The sequence below is a fragment of the Nyctibius grandis genome, chromosome 3, assembly GCF_013368605.1.
Source record: "Nyctibius grandis isolate bNycGra1 chromosome 3, bNycGra1.pri, whole genome shotgun sequence".
Lineage (NCBI taxonomy): Eukaryota > Metazoa > Chordata > Aves > Nyctibiiformes > Nyctibiidae > Nyctibius > Nyctibius grandis.
In genome coordinates, this window is record NC_090660.1 from 113,980,718 (window position 1) to 113,999,192 (window position 18,475).

The 18,475-nt window shown below is 52.0% G+C and overlaps 1 protein-coding gene across 2 annotated transcripts in view; it reads right to left on the reverse strand.

Annotated features, from left to right (window-relative positions):
* The window catches only part of ZC3H3 (zinc finger CCCH-type containing 3), a 211,951-nt gene that overhangs the window by 15,278 nt on the left and 178,198 nt on the right, over positions 1-18,475 (reverse strand). For both annotated transcript variants that reach the window (XM_068397158.1, XM_068397157.1), the window contains 2 exons: positions 5,198-5,373; positions 3,015-3,223 (listed from right to left, as the gene is read on the reverse strand). In XM_068397158.1, the coding sequence (XP_068253259.1) occupies positions 3,015-3,223; positions 5,198-5,373 (385 nt within the window). The remainder of the gene's footprint in view (positions 1-3,014; positions 3,224-5,197; positions 5,374-18,475) is intronic.

Below are 18,475 nucleotides of genomic sequence, written 5' to 3' on the forward strand. Positions count from 1 at the left end.
CTCCCCTGGGCAAAGGAGAAGCAGCACGGAGGGACGCGTGCCCCGACCCCGTACCCGCCAGCTCCCCGCAGCCTTCCTCCCGACATCCCTGGACTGAACCAGCTCCTTCTACTCATCCTCCCACCCAAAACGCCTGGAAATCATCCTTCCTTCAACGTGGAGTTAAGAGGAAAAGGATGCCCTCGCTGCCAGGACGATGCCTCTGCCCTCTCAACCGAGTCACTCCAGGCTGCCAAGCGTAACCCAGGGCGTTTCGGCAGCTTTCTTGTCTGGGGATTAATTGTTCTATCTTCATCACAGAGATATAAAAACCCGATTAAGCCACTGCTTTGGGAACGCTTCCCCGGCCCCGCCGCCGAGATCAAAAGGGAGTTGAACGAGGGCCAAGGAGAGGGAAGGAGGAAGGAGCGCGGGGGGAAGAAATCCCTGGAAAGGGAAGCCGAGCGCTTCACCCCGCATCAGGGAGAGGAGCCTTCCCAGCCGGGATGGTCCCTCGCTGTCTCCCCTGCGCCGTGGTTCGACAGCGCACGTGACCGCCTGTGACTTCAGGAATATGTTGCTAATCCCGAGCATTTTCTTCCCGAGAGCCTTAAGGCATCTCAGGCCTCCCCGGCTTGAAGCACTTTGTGGTTGAGCCAGGCAAAGCCTCGTAGATCCTGAGCAGCCACTTACAGATGACGCAGCAAACGCCCCAGCCCGACTCTCGGTGCTGAATTCATCCCATCTCCCAGTGGGATCCTGCTTCGATGCCGACTCAGTTGGAGGGGGAATGGGATTGAAGACGAGGAGGGATGCACAGCTGGTTTCTGCACCGCTTCGGTTCATACTGAGCCACAACTCAGAATCATAGAATCAGAGAATGGTTTGGGTTGGAAGGGACCTTAAAGATCATCTAGTTCCAACCACCCTGCCACAGGCAGGGACACCTTCCACCAGACCAGGTTGCTCCAAGCCCCATCCAACCTGGCCTTGAACACTGCCAGGGAGGGGGCAGCCACAGCTTCTCTGGGCAACCTGGGCCAGGCTCTCACCACCCTCACACCAAAGAATTGCTTCCTCACATCTCAGCTCAATCTCCCCTCTCTCAGTTTAAAACCGTTCCCCCTCATCCCATGACTCCATGCCCTTGTAAAAAGTCCCTCTCCACTTTCCTGTAGCCCCTTCAGGTACTGGAAGGTGCTAGAAGGTCTCCCTGGAGCCTTCTCTTCTGCAGGCTGAACAGCCCCAGCTCTCTCAGCCTGTCTCCAGAGCAGAGGGGCTCCAGCCCTCTGAGCATCTCTGTGGCCTCCTCTGGACTCACTCCAACAGCTCCGTGTCCTTCTTCTGTTGGGCCCCAGAGCTGGACGCAGCACTGCAGGGGGGTCTCCCGAGAGCGGAGCAGAGGGGCAGAATCCCCTCCCTCGCCCTGCTGGCCACGCTGCTGGGGATGCAGCCCAGGACACCGTTGGCTTTCTGGGCTGCCAGCGCATGTTGCCGGCTCATGGTGAGCTTCTCGTCACCCATCACCCCCAAGTCCTTCTCCTCAGGGCTGCTCTCAATCCATTCCCCGCCCAGCCTGGGTTTGTGCTTGGGATTGCCCCGACCCACGTGCAGGACCTTGCCCTTGGCCTTGTTGAACTTTATGTGTTTGAATGAGGAGAGGAGGAACCAACGAAAACTTTGAAGAAGCAGAAATGCAGCTAACCTCCACCACGAGCCGCTTTGTAGAGACACAAAGACATTTCTTCTCATCGCTCCCACAATTTTCCCTTGCTCTTTTTTTTCCCCACAATCACTTCGGTTTCAAACAGTTGAAACATTTGCCTGAACTTTGCCAAAAATAAAAAAAAAGTCAAGGCAGAAGCTGTTTGCTCTCACATGGCGGAGTTCATAAGAAGTTCTGCTCATCCTAAAACTGCATTTTCCAAACATATTACTGATTTCCACAGCTGCTTCCCCCACCTTTTAATAAAAGAGCAAAGCAGATCATCTCAGACTAACACAGCTCTTCCTTTGAACTTGCAATCTGCAAACACCCCATCCCACCTCCCACCAGAGATGTTTTTATTTCAAAGCTTCGAAGCCATTTCACACCAGGAAACATGGTCCAGAGATGGTCCAGAGGTCACAGAATCACAGAATCAATCAGGTTGGAAGAGACCTCTGGCATCATTGAGTCCAACCATTGCCCTGACACCACCATGGCAACTAGACCATGGCACTAAGTGCCATGGCCACTCTTTTCTTAAACACCTCCAGAGATGGTGACTCCACCACCTCCCTGGGCAGCCCCTTCCAATGGCTAATGACCCTTGCTGAGAAGAAATGCTTCCTAATGTCCAACCTCAACCTCCTCTGGCCAAGCTTGAGGCTGTGTCCTCTTGTCCTAGCACTAGTTGCCTGGGAGAAGAGGCCGACTCCCACCTCGCTACAACCTCCCTTCAGGTAGTTGTAGACTGCACTAAGGTCACCTCTGAGCCTCCTCTTCTCCAGGCTAAACACCCCCAGCTCCCTCAGCCGTTCCTTGGAGGTCAGACCCTCCAGACCCTTCACCAGCTTGGTCGCCCTCCTCTGGACTCGCTCCAACACCTCAACATCTTTCTTGAAGTGCAGGGCCCACTTTCTTGAAGTGTGAGGTCCTTCTGCAGGTCCAGAGATGAGGCACAGCATCACGGCATCCCTCTGAAACATCCTCCTACCAGGCACCACTGTGGCTCCGTCACAGCAACAAGACTGGATTCATCATCAGATAATTTATAGGATAAGGAAGAAGGAGCCGATGATAAAAGATGGGGACAAAATCCTACTGCCTGGTTTCAGGAGCAGAGCTAGGGGCTTGTGCTCTTGCATGACCAAAGATACAAATCCCAGTTGCCATCCCAGTGTGAGCTCTCAGCGTAACTGGTTTGGTGACTCACAAGGAACACCAATTCCACCAAACCCCATGGAAAGCAGCTTGGGGAATAACTCTCCCGCTTGGTGAACTGGAACAGCTCAGAGCACGTGTGAGCAAAAGCAGAGCAAGTGCTTCCTACCTGGCTCGTCCTCCCACTCATCGTCGTCCTTCTCCACTTTGAAGCCCTGGCCACCGGGAGAGGGGGAGCACTGGAGGGAGATGAAGGACGGCAGCTTTGGCAGACAGCTGGTTGGCAAGGTGTTCATCTTCTTCCAAAATTTCACGTCTTGCTCTGCATTGGAGGGTCCGGGCATTTCCCCGTCATCGTGGAGCTGAGCTGGATCATTCCTGCAAGAGGCAAAAAAAAATCATAGAATCATTTTGGTTGGAGAGGACCTTTGAGATCATCAAGTCCAACCGTTAACCCAGCACTGCCAAGCCCACCACTAACCCGTGTCCCTCAGCACCACATCTACATGGCTTTTAAATCCCTCCAGGGATGGGGACTCCACCACTGCCCTGGGCAGCCTGTGCCAGGGCTTGACAACCCTTTCCATAAAGAAATTGTCCCTGATCTCCAATCTAAACCTCCCCTGGCACAACTTGAGGCCATTTCCTCTCGTCCTATCGCTTGTTACCTGGGAGAAGAGACCGACCCCCCCTCGCTACACCCTCCTTTCAGGCAGTTGTAGAGAGCGAGAAGGTCTCCCCTCAGCCTCCTTTTCTCCAGGCTAAACACCCCCAGGTCCCTCAGACGCTCCCCATCACACTTGTGCTCCAGACCCTTCACCAGCCCCGTTGCCCTTCTCTGGACTCGCTCCAGCACCTCAAGGTCTTGCTTGTCGTGAGGGGCCCAAAACTGCACCCAGGATTCGAGGTGCGGCCTCACCAGTGCCAAGCACAGGGGGACGATCCCTGCCCTAGTCCTGCTGGCCACACTAGTGCTGATACAAGCCAGGATGCTGGTGGCCTTCTTGGCCACCTGGGCACGCTGCTGGCTCATATTCATCTGGCCATTAATAAAGAATAATAAAATGATCCCTCTTGGCAAAATCATGTGTAATGGAAGAGGCTGGGGTGAACCACCAGAGCCCCACACAGAGGCTCCCCGGGCTCCATCCCGGGCTGCCCCATATCTCCAGTTTCCCAGGAGCCAGCTTGGAGTTTCTTGCTCCCCAGCTGGATTCCCTGCCCTGCACTTCCCTGCAGCTCTCAGATGCTTGTGGAGATGCTGGAGTCCCCTTTGGGTGTCAGCTGGGCTCTCTGAGCGCTTGTCCCCCTCTGCTACCTTACAAGGCAGGGCCAGGATGAGGCCCAGGAGCAGGCAAGAACATGGACCAGACCAGCACAGCTCCCAGGTCCCTCTGTTTCCATCCCACCTTCACCCTCATGTCCCGCTGCAAAGAGCCATGGAGAAGCATCCAAGCCATTATTTCTCCTCCCGCTAACCAGGACTTTTAGATTTTGGCTTTTAAAGCCAAATTTCAATTTGGTTTTAATTTTAATTACGTTGGGATGTAGATGTTTTGCAGGCAGGGCTCAGGGATGGGGGCAGAAGCAGGCAAGGATGTGCCAAGCTCAAGAAAAATCTGTCTCCTTGTGGGGACGAGGACCAACGTGTCCCTCAGCCTGCGGGCTCCATCCCAGCACCCAAAAGCATCGTCTTTGCCCAGAGAGAGCTCTGAGACCTTCCAAGGATTAACCAAGAAACCAGCCCAGCATCAAAAGGCTTTACAAAGCCTGTTGTATCTCCATGTCCATCTCCATCTCTGCTTCTTCAGGCAGTGAGTCCAGTCCTGACAGCAAGCCCCTCCATGCCACGCCGAGGGCTCAGCTCTGCTCTCCGCCATGGATTTGAGGAAGAGACAGGAAGAGAGATGATGGTTTCCAGTTTCCCACAGAGCTATGGATAGCTGTACCCACATTTGGTGGTGGAGTCTCTGTCAGGGCTCCTCCATCTCCCAAAAGGAAGGTCTACAAAAGCTTTGGAGATACCTGGAGGTGTCAAAGCCCTGGGCAGCACATTTCTAAGGGCGAAGATACCCACACCCCAACAGCAGATATCAGGTAGCAAGGTGTGAGCTATCCTCTCTTTCCTTTCCATCAGCTCTGCCTGGAGACCTCTCCCTTGAGCACGGACCCTGCTCAACTCTATTGTTCATGGTGGCTCTATTAAGAAGGCACCACAGTGACCCACATCAGTAACACCTTAAAATAAACCAGCACACAGACAGATACACATCTGGAAGAGGAAACATCCAGAGCAGGCTGGGAAGAAAACTTTTAAGAGCAGCAAAACAAGTTTCTTCCGCTCTTTCCTACCTGCCCGTCTCCTCCAAGACCTGTCTCCACTTGGAGGAAGGGTTGATGTGGTCCCCATCTTCTGCCTCTCTTGGGTGGCGCTTCTTTTGCAGGTGCAGCAGCTTGCACTGGGCACCCCTGGGGCAGACGCCTTTCTTGGTGAAGTCAGGGCAAATCAGCATGTGCTTCTTCTTGCACTGCGAGGGAAAGAAGAGAGCAACGTTGGGAAAGGCGGCGAAAGCCCTGCGAGGAGTGGAGGTTCCCAGAGCTGGGCTCCTTCAGGTGGCACCAACACGTTGCTAAAGGAAGAGAAGGATGTGTTGGTGCTTTTTTCTCTCTATCAAAATACTGTTCCATGCCACAGAATCACAGAATCAATCAGGTTGGAAGAGACCTCAGGGATCATCAAGTCCAACCGTTGCCCTGACACCACCATGTCAACTAGACCATGGCACTGTCTTTTCTTAAACACATCCAGTGATGGTGACTCCACCACCTTCCTGGGCAGCCAAAATACTATTAAAAAATATTAGTCTCCTCTGGGAGAAGCTACGCACTCACCCACAGCTTCCCAAGTGCCTGATTCTATGGATCCAAACCACCAAAGTCTTAATAGCAATGATCTACTCCCATGGCGGTGATGCTGGGAGGTCCCAAAGAGATTAACTGGGCTGGAGAAGCTGGTTTCAGAGAGGACACGGGGTTTTCCTGTCCCAGGTATGCTTGGGATGTGGAAAGGAGCAAGGAAGAGCAGGAATGAAGCATGTTGCTTTTTAGACTTATTTTGGGACTGCAGCCTGGACCACCCTCCTGCTGAAGGTGGTCCAGGGCTAGAGCTCAACTTGCTCTGCTTAGGGCTTGGGAATGAGCTTGGCCGATGCTCTCCTGTCCATGGCACTGGTAAAATGATGGCATCAGGATGTTAACCCCTCAAAATGCTTCTTTGCTCCCAGTCCAGCATTTCGGTGGCTCCCAGCAGCAACGCTCACAGACAGTGGCAGTGCTCCACAGCCTCCCCCAGTCAAGGCTTTCTGCTGGGAAATGGCACTTTTTGGTAGTGGGAAAGGCAGGAAGAGATGCAGGAAGGGCAAAGGAGATGCCTTCAGGTGTGATTTCCACCTGGGTGGCTGGGAATGTTGGCCAAGGGGAGGGAGAAAAAACAGCCTCTCCCTAATCTCCAACTGTTCCCAACACCATGATGGCAACACCAAGCAACCCAGAGCTCATCCCAGTGTACCCTGAGGGATGGAGGGTGGGAGCAGGTCCTGGAGCTCTGCTCAGCCCCGCCATGTCGAAGGGGACCCACTCCCACCCAGGATGCTCCCTCTCACCCCACCTGATGGCATCCCTTCCCTCCAGCGTGCCAACCGCTCCACACAGCTTGGTGTCATCCCTAGAGCTGGCACTGATCTCACATGACAGCAAGTTGGCCCGATGGTACATCAGATCTACTGCACGCTGGAAGGTTTCCAGTGCACCACCACCTCCACATCTCCATTCATGCGATGATGCTGACACCTTGCAAACCTCCTATTAATTACGAACCCACCTTAAGTCAATTACTGCTAATTATCAAGCAAGAGGAAAGGGGCAACATCTTTTCACTTGTGCCCTGTGATAGGACAAGGGACAAGGGATGCAAGCTAGAGCACAGGAAGTTCAACCTCAACATGAGGAAGAACTTCTTTACCATAAGGGTTACACTGGAACAGGCTCCCCAGAGAGGCTGTGGAGCCTCCTTCTCTGGAGACTTTCAAGACCCGTCTGGATGCGTTCCTGTGTGACCTGCCCTAGTTTGGTCCTGCTCTGGCAGGGGGGTTGGACTCGATGATCTCCAGAAGTCCCTTCCAACCCCTGACATTCTATGATTCTGTGATCAGCAGGGTGGCAGCTCTTCAGAGCCTCTGCCCAAGGATGTGAGATCTGCTCCCATATAGCAATTCCCAGCAGCAAACAGACTTGGGAAGGGGAAGAGCAGGAAAAAAAAGCCCTGGCTTCATGGATGCATCACCCTCACAGCCGGCGGTGGTGGGGAATGATGCTATTTTGGGGAAAAGCTGAGAAATGCAGCACCTGAGCGACCAGTTATGGTGCCACGGTCCCAGCTGGGTTCCGGGAGTGGGATGCGCCATGTCCTCGGCACAGCCCTCTGAGCCAATCATTGTACCGGACCACATTTATTGGCTCCACGGCAAAAAGATACTTAATAAAGAAAACAAACCGTGTGCGACTAATCCCGGGGCCGTGTCCTTGGCTCAAGTTTCTAATGGTTTTTCCACGCCGCTCCCAGCGCTCGGCCCTTCTTCCGTAACGCCCCGTCCATCACCGCTGTTTCAGGGCTGGGGTGGTGAGGTTGGGATCGCCTCCCAGCTGGGCTCGGCGGCTGGAAAAGCCCCTTCTGTTTATTTACGACAGCTCTTCTGCTCTTGCCCCGCATGCCAGAGCAAACACACTGGGGCTGGGTTGCTCTAAGGAGGTTTTGCTGCTCGCCACGTGTCAGGCGGGGTGAAGCCGAGCGGGGCTGCGGGTTGGAGGGCGCGACCTCGCGCTGGGGGCCATCTGATCCCTTCCACCTGTCGGGGTGGCTAATTATACCCCCGTGGGACCCCCGCCAGACCACAGGTTGGACCATAAAAAGAGAAAAAAAAGCCTCTGGTCCCTTCCAACAGAGCCAACAGAAAACCCACAGCACCCCTAAAAACCCTGGGGAGAAACTTCGCGTCTCCATCAGGTGCTGATGAGGATGGTGTCATCATGCTGTTGCTGTCCCCATCTTGGTTGCCCCATTCCGGGGTTCCCCCCACAGCCTGCCCAGAGGAGACCAACAGCGGTGCCCGGTGCTGGGATGGTGCCCAGTTGGCAGCCCCTGTGGCCAGGACTCCTCCCTGGCTGCCAGGCAGCTTTGGGTGAAATTCAAGGTGCCGTTAACAACCCACAAAGCCTTAAATAGCCCAATGGACCCTGACGCGCACGGGGAGTGGGACGGGGACGACAGGGTTTGCAGGGCGCAGCCTTCTTTAGCACAGACCTGGCAAAGAAGGAGGTAGCAACTGGTGCAAGGTCCAGGCTCAGCCTCAGGAATGACGTTAATTAACATTTTCCATGAGCGAGCTTGGCAGGAGGCAGCGGAGGGCGGGAGGAAGGCAAAGCTGGGTTACTGGGCCGATCAACAACCGCCCACTGACCTTATGGGGTGGGGATGAGAGGCCCCATCCAGCCCGACATTCCCGGCTCCACTCCACCAGCAGTTTGCCCAGGTTGAACTTCTCAAGTATCTCCAGGCTCCTCTTACCCTCTGCTCGATCCCGCCTTTCCCAGCCGCTGGGGGACAGCAGGTGACAAGGGACCAGCAGACGGACAAGAGATGGCAAAGTGCTGGAGCACCTTCTCGTCTCCTTGGACCCGTGTCCATCTTAGACATTAGGAAGCATTTCTTCTCAGCAAGGGTCATTAGGCATTGGAAGGGGCTGCCCAGGGAGGTGGTGGAGTCACCATCTCTGGTGGTGTTTAAGAAAAGCCTGGACATGGCACTTAGTGCTATGGTCTAGTTGCCATGGTGGTGTCATAGCAATGGTTGGACTCGATGATCCCAGAGGGCTCTTCCAACCTGATTGATTCTGTGATTCTGTGATCTCTCCGTAAACTGTGATGGACACAAGTCCAGCTCCTGCCTAGAAACCTGGAGCACAGCAGTGATAAAAACACCAAGCAGACCTTCTGGGGGAGGGGAGCATTAAAAGCATGAGTTAACCCCCAAAATCCAAGTTCCTCAACTCAAGTGCTTCTTATTTTTTAAAGCCCTCTGCATATCCACGCAGCTCCGCCGGAGCTCTTACAGGTAGCCCCATCGCCAAGCGGCAGGATTAACTGGCTGGATTGATGTCAGGCTGTTTTAATGTCCCTCTTACCCACCACATCTCAGCAGTAAGTGGCTGTTGGGAAGCTATCGCTGGAGGTGGCGGAGCTGTTTTCTGACGCCGCTCCGAACTGACAGCCAGTAAATAGCTTTTTTTTGATGGCTTTTTTATAATTGGGTGCAGATGGAAGCAGCCTTAAAAAAAACAAAACCTCCAGCTCCCTGTCGTTAAAACCTGGAGGACAATACATCCAAACATCATCCAGGCTGTGGAATAATGATGGAAAAATGTAGCCGACAGAATTATCCTAAGGAATTTGCTCCAAAATGGGTTTCTGCTCCTAAAATAGAGTTTGGTGCCCTAGCAAAATGCTTGCAGGGAAGTGATGACTTCTGATGGCCATCTCCAAATGCTTGCTAGGATTCATAGGACGAGGGGGAATGGTTTTAAAGTGAAAGAGGGTAGATTTAGATCAGATATTAGGAAGAAATTCTTTACTGTGAGGGTGGTGAGACACTGGCCCAGGTTGCCCAGAGAAGCTGTGGCTGCCCCCTCCCTGGTAGTGTTCAAGGCCTGGTTGGATGGGGCTTGGAGCAACCTGGTCTAGTGGAAGGTGTCCCTGCCCATGGCAGGGGGGTTGGAACTAGATGATCTTTAAGGTTCCTTCCAACCGAAACCATTCTATGATTCTATGATATCCGTTCCCTCAAGGGAATCAATGGCACCACTCAGCTTGGTGTCATCTGCAAACTTGCTGAGGGTGCACTCAATCCCACTATGTCGTTAATGAAGATATTAAATCTTCATTTCCCAGTACAGACCCTTGTGGGACACCACTTGTTATTGGTTTCCACTTGGTCATTGAGCCCATGACTATAACTCTTGGATGCGGCCATCCAGAAGGTGCATCCCCAACCCGGCATTCACTACTGCATGGCAATGTCTACGGCATTCAATCATCCCCTGTGCTGCTTTGTTGAGGAACCCCATTTCCATCAGAGACCCTCACAATCTCATCTGTCACACCCCAAAGCTGCGATGGAGCCAGTTTCACATGGGGAACCCATCGACGGCAATTACCAACCCCAAATCATCACATCCACCGGACATCCCCTACAGTGTCATCTGCATCAGGGGTGACAGGGGCTCCACCACGTGCGTGATTCCAGGTGGCTCAGGGAAGGTGTCACCCACTGCTTGCGGGACGCAGAGATCGTCCGACAACAGAGAACAGATGGGAACGAAGGGAGATTCCAGCACGGGAAGCAAAGACGAAATCTGCTCTTCTTTGCGTTCATCTGTACAGAAGTTCAGGTTGAAATCAAGAACTCTCTGCCTCATCAGTATATTCCCACTTTATAGCATGATTCAGCGACTGCTTTTCCCCCAAACTTCTTAATTTTCAGGTTTTGCAATGCACCTCCAAAGATATTAAAGTACAAGAGAGAAAATCATAGACCTGTATTTATCTGGGCAACATTATCAACTAGCCCAGGCTATTAAGCAGTTCAAGTTTGCCCTGATAAGCAACATCTTTAATGTAAGCATCTGAATGCTGTTGAAGATACTACAGTTAAATTAAAGTAGCAATAAGAACCCTCATTATGCCGTTACAGAGTATGGTAAATAAGATGCAACTGGAAACCCACAAAGATTTCCCCAGCGATACACGGGTAGGATTGGGCATGGAAGAAACCTGATTAGATTTAAACCTCCTCTACGAAGCATTTTGAACAGAAAGCTCTCATCGCTAGCACCGAGATTTATCACCTACTATCAGCAGCACAGCCGTCATCGCCCAGAGGAGACGCACAAGGACTCAAGGTCCCCAGGAAGCCAACGGGATGCACCCAGACAGATCTCAGCCTGCTCAAATCCAGCCTGGCCACCATTCGTGATCTTATGAGTAGACTCGTAACGGAACGGGCTGCCCAGGGAGGTGGTGGAGTCACCATCTCTGGAGGGGTTTAAGAAAAGATTGGACATGGCACTTAGTGCCATGGTCTAGTTGACATGGTGGTGTCAGGGCAATGGTTGGACTCAATGATCCCAGAGGGCTCTTCCAACCTCATTGATTCTGTGATTCTGTGACTCATTACCAAGCCTAGCCATTACTGTTTTTAATAAAGATTTTACTTACTAATCAGTTTGTTGACTGAAGATTTCTGCTACACATTAGAGGAAAAAAACCCAATCAAGCAGGCAACTCCAGCACCCAGAAAACATCTGTCAACCAGAGCCAAAATTAAAGATAAGCGAAATGAAGTTGCTTTTGTAGTTGATTTTCATACAGCTGCAGTGGACTGTAAAAGAGCTATCAAAAGCAGTGCTCTCCATCAGCTATTTCTGAATGATGGCAGAAGGTAAGTCACAAATCCCCTGTCCCAGAGAAGGCGCTGCCCCACTGCCCAGGAGTTATCTCCAGTGCCACCCAGACATGCCTACAAGCAGCGAAAAACAGCAGGAAAGTTGAAGCCCACTCAGCACACCATGAAGTCACAGCTGGAACAGGTACATACTGTACTACTGTCTACAGATATGCCTAAAATATCACTAAAAACTCCAGGCAAACGGACCCAACACAATTTGGGTCAAAATGAAGGTGAGGGAGCCATGCCCAGGTAGCTCCACGCTGTGTCTGCTCCAGCACTAGGAAAAAGTTACTGATCATAGAATAATAGAATTGTTTTGGTTGGAAGGACCTTCAAGATCATCAAGTCCAACCATTAACCCAGCACTACCAAGTCCACCACTAACCCATGTCCCTCAGCACCACATCTACACGGCTTTTAAATCTCTCCAGGGATGGGGACTCCACCACTGCCCTGGGCAGCCTGTGCCAGTGCTTGACAACCCTTTCCATGAAGGAATTGTTCCTGATCTCCAATCTAAACCTCCCCTGGCACAATTTGAGGCTGTTTCCTCTCATCCCACCACTTCTTACCTGGGAGAAGAGACCAACCCCCCCTCGCTACACCCTCCTTTCAGGCAGTTGTAGAGAGCGAGAAGGTCTCCCCTCAGCCTCCTTTTCTCCACACTAAACCCCCCCAGGTCCCTCAGACGCTCCCCATCACACTTGTGCTCCAGACCCTTCACCACCTTCGTTGCCCTTCTCTGGACTCGCTCCAGCACCTCAAGGTCTTGCTTGTCATGAGGGGCCCAAAACTGAACACAGGATTTCAAGTGCAGCCTCACCAGTGCCGAGCACAGGGGGACGATCCCTGCCCTAGTCCTGCTGGCCACACTAGTGCTGATACAAGCCAGGATGCTGGTGGCCTTCTTGGCCACCTGGGCACACTGCTGGCTCATGTTCAGCCACCCATCGACCAACACCCCCAGGTCCTTTTCTGCCAGGCACTTTCCAGCCACTTTTCCCCCAGCCTGTAGCGTTGCATGGGGTTGTTGTGCCCCAAGGGCAGGACCTTACAGCCTTGATGAATCGACCTGGCACACTCCTCTCCTTTTTCCCCCTGCACGCATGTTGACATCCTACCTGAGAAAGCCCAGAGAGGGCTCGTAACCTCTAAACCCAGCCCCACGCAAAGCTTCACGCATTCAATCAATGTTTCTGTAGCTACGATCAAGCATTTCTACCACCTGTCCTTCATCTGAGCCCAAAACAGCTGTGTGCAAGACGGAGATAAATTTAAATCTTAAATGGCTCTTTCCCTCACACAAGTGAGAGAAGGGGGAGGAGAAGCTGCCGAGGTGCTTTAATGCGACACCTCCTCATCACACTCTCACACTGCTGGAAGTGTATAAAATGGATGATCTCTTAAGAAGAAGCAATCTGCTGATGTCCAGACACTAACATCCAACCTTCATGAACGCAGGCCGTTAAATCCATTTGAGTTTTGATTCTTCTAAGAGGAGCCGGAGTGAGTTTTATCCCTGGTGCAGGATGTGTTTGGTGACAAGGAGGTACAGAGCAGGGCACTGGGGCTCAGCAAGCCCATCCCTACATGGGTCATCTTTAAAGATTTCACCAAGATGGAAAAGTGATATGTCTCTGAACAGCAAAATCAGGCAAGTCTTTCTCCTCTTCCTCTTCTCCACCCTTTGATGAGCTCACTTGTTTCACTGATTTACAGCCTTAATGAACATCCCCCCCAGTTACCTCCTGGGCAGCCCTTCATCATGTTGGGAGATCCATCACCATTTCCCCACAGCCCCTCTGCTCAGGTCCAACCAGATCCTGAACACCTACAAGATCCTCTCCTTCTCTATCCAACACCATGAGCATGTCCCACCATCACCAGCTCTGAATCAAAGGGGAGAGGAAATTGGAAGCAGTTGTGATAGGATCATAAAAGGAATAAGATGGAGGTACGGCCAAGATAGGGAAAATCTGGGATGGCTCAAGCTTAGCCTTCACTGTACCCCTCCCCATGTTAATACCAAGAGGAGAGGTTTTATATTAAGACTTCTTGCACTTCAAAGAGCCCCCCCTGATAGCTGGGCATGGAGGAGCTTCTCAGCTTGATTGGGTCTAATTCAGCACAACAACATCGTGGAGTTTGGAGATGAGTGCTTTGAGCCAGGAAATCTGCTCCTGCCACGGCTGGTTCTCTACAGGCATCAGCCCTGAGGGGACTTGAAAGAAAAATCATCTGCATTTAAAACCTCTTAGTCAGTCCCAAATTAAAAGTGTGGGCCAAACGATGTGCACGTGAAGGAGCTGCTTAAGGTCTCATATAGTACCTGAAGGGCCTCTAGGAGAGGAGCAAACCTTTGCTGACCCACTGATGTGATGCTGAAGACCCACGAGTACAAGGCTGCTACCCAGAAAACTGATCTGGAAGAAACTCAGCCCCAAAACACGGTGTCTCTCGATGCTAACACACCGGGAGGGAAAGGGGAAGGCTGTTTGCAAAGTTGGGGTGCTTTCCTTCACAACCCCCAACACATCCAAAACCTCCCCCAGATCCTCTCTGGATACATCCAGTACCAGTTTTGGAGGGATAAGATCAAGGAGCAGTCAGGGCCTTCAGGATATTCACAGCCAGAAGATGTTTAACAACCCTTGATGGATTTTTCACCCAGAGATTTGTCCACGTGCTTCAGAGGTTGGAGCTCTGAAATGGCAGCAGTGAGAACAGAGCAGCTCCTGTCCCACCGCCAGCCCAGCCACAGCAGCGGGGACCTCGGGGAGAAGGAGGACCTCCAAGGTTTTTGCTGTCACTAAGTCTCTCGATGCTGTGGGAAGAGGAAAGCCAGTGTCCTTTATCTCCACACCATACGGGACAGGTGCTGTGGTGGCCACCATGACCACATGGGACAGAAGTCCAGGATGATCAGCAGGCTGGAACACCTCTCCTAGGAAGAAAGGCTGAGAGAGCTGGGGTTGGAGAAGCCTGGAGAAGAGGAGGCTCCGAGGGGGACCTTTCTGTGGCCTTTTAATATAGAAAGGGGGCTTGTAAGAAAGATGGAGAGAGACTTTTTACCAGGGCCTGTCATGACAGGACGAGGAGCAACGGTGATAAACCAACAAAGGGTAGGTCTAGACTGGACATAAGAAAGACATCTGTTACGCTGAGGGTGGTGAGACACTGGACCAGATTGCCCAGAGAAGCTGTGGATGCCCCATCATTGGAAGTGTTCAAGGTCAGGTTGGACGGAGCTTTGAGCAACCTGATCTAGTGGGAGATGTCCCTGCCTGTGGCCAGAGGGTTGGACTGGATGATCTTTAAAGGTCCCTTCCAACCCAAACCATTCTATGGTTCAATAAAAGATGGAGGTGGAATGTAATTGCAGAGGTGGAAATCAGCCAGCAACTACCCGGATGAACGTGCACAAGTAGGTTCCTCAATTACTGCATATGCTCAAAGAAAAGGCAAGCTGGCTGGGGGTCAACCTATGACCAAAGGAGGAGGAAAAAGGACCCAGAAAGACCAACACCTGATATCTGTTGGCTGTGAGAAAAGAAAAACGCTGGTTTAGCCAGCAGGCAACAAAAACCAGCTGAGAACATACAATATGAACAATGTTGATCTTCACCTTCCTGTGGTAACAGATTAAGGTGAACAAAGACCCCAGGCTGCCGCTCTCCATCACGAACAGAGCACTGGATAATTAAGAGAAAAACCTCAAAGACATTTACCTGTTAGCTGCTGCTAACACAGCTCATGCAGCTTTTCCTAAAGAAACATCTTAAATTTAATGTCTCAGACACATGAAATTGGTTTATGGTGGGAACCTGTTAAACTTCCACCAGCAAAGAAGCAAATAAACAACCTAACGCATCATCAGACTAGAGAAACACAAACGAGAACAAGGTGTCAGCTAAGAAAAAGTCCCCACATTGGCATTTTCTACAGAAAAATTGAGCAGCTGCCACTGTGAAAACCACCACCCTCCACGTGGGGGAGGAAAATTATTTTTCCCAAGGAAGCGGCACTTCCTCGGGCAGCACGTGCTAACCAGAGCTACCCCTGCTAGCATGAGCGTTGACAATGTTTTATGTGGCCAAGGTACAAATAAGAGCTCCGGTGAGAGGCTGTTGGCCAACCAACTCAGCAGACTGAAAAGATGGATTTTAGGAGACTGCCGGGCAATCCCCGCACAAGTCAACCATGGCAGGTCCCTTGGTCAAGCTTCATCGGCAGGGATGGGGCTGGTTGTGCCGGTTGGGGTCCTCATGAGAGACGGGTTGTTGAGGGAGCTGGGGCTGTTCAGCCTGGAGAAGAGGAGGCTCAGAGGTGACCTTAGTGCAGTCTACAACTACCTGAAGGGAGATTGTAGCAGAGTGGGAGTCGGCCTCTTCTCCCAGGCAACTAGCGCTAGGACAAGAGGACACAGCCTCACACTTCGCCAGGGGAGGTTCAGGTTGGACATTAGGAAGCATTTTTTCTCAGCAAGGGTCATTAGCCATTGGAAGGGGCTGCCCAGGGAGGTGGTGGAGTCACCATCTCTGGAGCGGTTTAAGAAAAGCCTGGACATGACACTTAGTGCCCTGGTCTAGTTGCCATGGTGGTGTCGGGGCAATGGTTGGACACGATGATCCCAGAGGGCTCTTCCAACCTCATTGATTCTGTGATTCTGTGGGTTACCGGCAAACACCGGAGCAGTGGAGCCCCCACCTCCCCGTGATTTATCCCAGCACATTTCCCCGTGTGTTCTCACAGTAGCCTCATTGTTTAATCTCACCGTGTCTTACTGCTTAACAGTCCCCACGGGGGAACAATTTACCCACAGGCTTCGAGGCAGCTGATGGAAAGAATATGAAGATCGGTATTTAATGCAACACGCTCGCTAATGTACACCGTGGGGGAAAAGCTTATTTAATACAAAACAATTTTACAGCTGCAGCAGTTAGAGGGGACCGGGCTGACTCGCTTGCCTTTGCTCTGACGTGCTGCGAGGGCTAGAGGATGGCAGCACCAAAACCTGCCCTAGTCATGATTCTTCCTAATACCGTTTCTTCCCCAATAAGTCACGTTTTGTGTCTGTAAAGCAAATCTCACACAGGCAAGTGTAGGGTCCTGCACCTCGGGAGGAATAACCCCATGCACCAGTACAGGTTGGGGCTGACCTGCTGGAAAGCAACTCTCCGGAGAAGGACCTGGGAGTTCTGGTGGAATACAAGTTCACCATGGACCAGCAATGTGCCCTTGGGGCCAAGAAGGCCAGTGGTGTCCTGGGGTGCATGAGGAAGAGTGTGGCCAACAGGTCAAGGGAGGTTCTCCTCCCCCTCTACACTGCCCTAGTGAGGCCACACCTGGAGTAACTGTGTGTAGTTCTGGGCCCCCCAGTTCAAGAAAGACAAGGAACTACTGGAGAGAGTCCAGTGGAGGACTACAAAGATGATTAGAGGACTGGAGCATCTATCTTATGAGGAGAGGCTGAGGGAGCTGGGGCTGTTCAGCTGGAGAAGAGCAGACTGACAGGGGATCTTATCAATGCTCACAGATACCTCAGGGGTGGGTGTCAAGGGGATGGGGCCAGACTCTTCTCAGTGGTGCCCAGTGACAGGACAAGGGGCAATGGGCACAAACTGAAACATGGGAAGTTCCATCTGAATTTGAGGAACAACTTCTTTACTTTGAGGGTGCCAGAGCCCTGGCACAGGCTGCCCAGGGAGGGTGGGAAGTCTCCTTCTCTGGAGATATTCAAACCCACCTGGACATGACCCTGTGCAACACGCTCTGGGTGACCCTGCTTTGGCAGGGGGTTGGACTAGATGATCTCCAGAGGTCCCTTCCAACCCCAACCAGTCTGTGATTCTGTGATCTCAAGGCACCTGCTCCTTGGGGTCATCTCTGGATGTAACGCATGCGCTTGCCGTAATTCCAAGCTCCAAGCTCTCAGCCACACAAAGATCTCAGCTCACAGTTAGCCGTCAAATATCACAACAGCAGCCCAACGTGCAACGGACATTATCACCCTACGAGTTCCTTTGGGCCAGGTATTATTTCATATTATTTTTGTATTATTTACTTCATATTATTTGGGTATTATTTCAGGAGCCAAGTGTTGGCGCAGCAACGAGAGAGGCTTGGCAGTTGGACAAGACCAGCATCCCTCCTCCAGGCTTGCTGGCCATGTCACCCGCTCATGACTGCACGTCTTGCTTCTCCCTAGCCCCAGGGGACGTGCCACCATGGCTTCCCTCAATAGTGCCACATCATCCCTTGAGCCCACCAGCCTCAACCCATCCTCTCCCAGTGAACCCATGCCCCAAAGTGAGGTGCAGGCACATACGGGAGGAGGGATGGGGAACCATAGATGAGCTTCTACCATAAAGCAGCTCATTAAAACGTCTTTGGAAAACCCTGGGGAGCACCTGCAAGAGGCCGCATTTCTCCCTCTCTTCCCACTTCCCCCTTCAGGCTTCCTCCAGTGCAGATGACCGAGGGACCAGCCCTACCCAGCATGACCATTTCATGGTGCTGGAGAAGGTCAGGGAGCTCCAGGCAAGGTGGCAGGGAGATTTCCATGGTGGGCATCACTTGGTGGCTTTATCTAAGACACATATGGTGGTGTCTTTAGAGATGGTTCGAGCCGCAGAGCTATTTGGAGCTGTATTTCACCGACTGCTTCACCAAGCTGAACTTGCAGGTCCCTTCACTCCCTTTAGGAAGCTGTAGGTCCATGTGCGCACACACAGGGTGGAGAAACTTCTCAACTCACGACTGAGGAATGGGTGAGGATGCTGGAAATCAAAGTTCTGGCTCAGCTACCTGATCCCTCCTGGAAACGATTAATATTGGGGGTAATATTCCCTTAACGAAGGACGTGGTCATGCTCTTGTATAGGAGCTGTCCCCTTTTCCCAAGGGTGGAGGGACCTTTACCCTCCACAGTCTACATTTCTGAAAGAGACTTGGGAATGGAAAATTAAAGCTTTCTCACTTATTCTAAGTTCCTCATGAAGTCAGAGCAGGCTGGTCCTGGCATCTTTTATATGAAGAGCTCCCGCAGTTGGAGTTACAGACCATGGGATG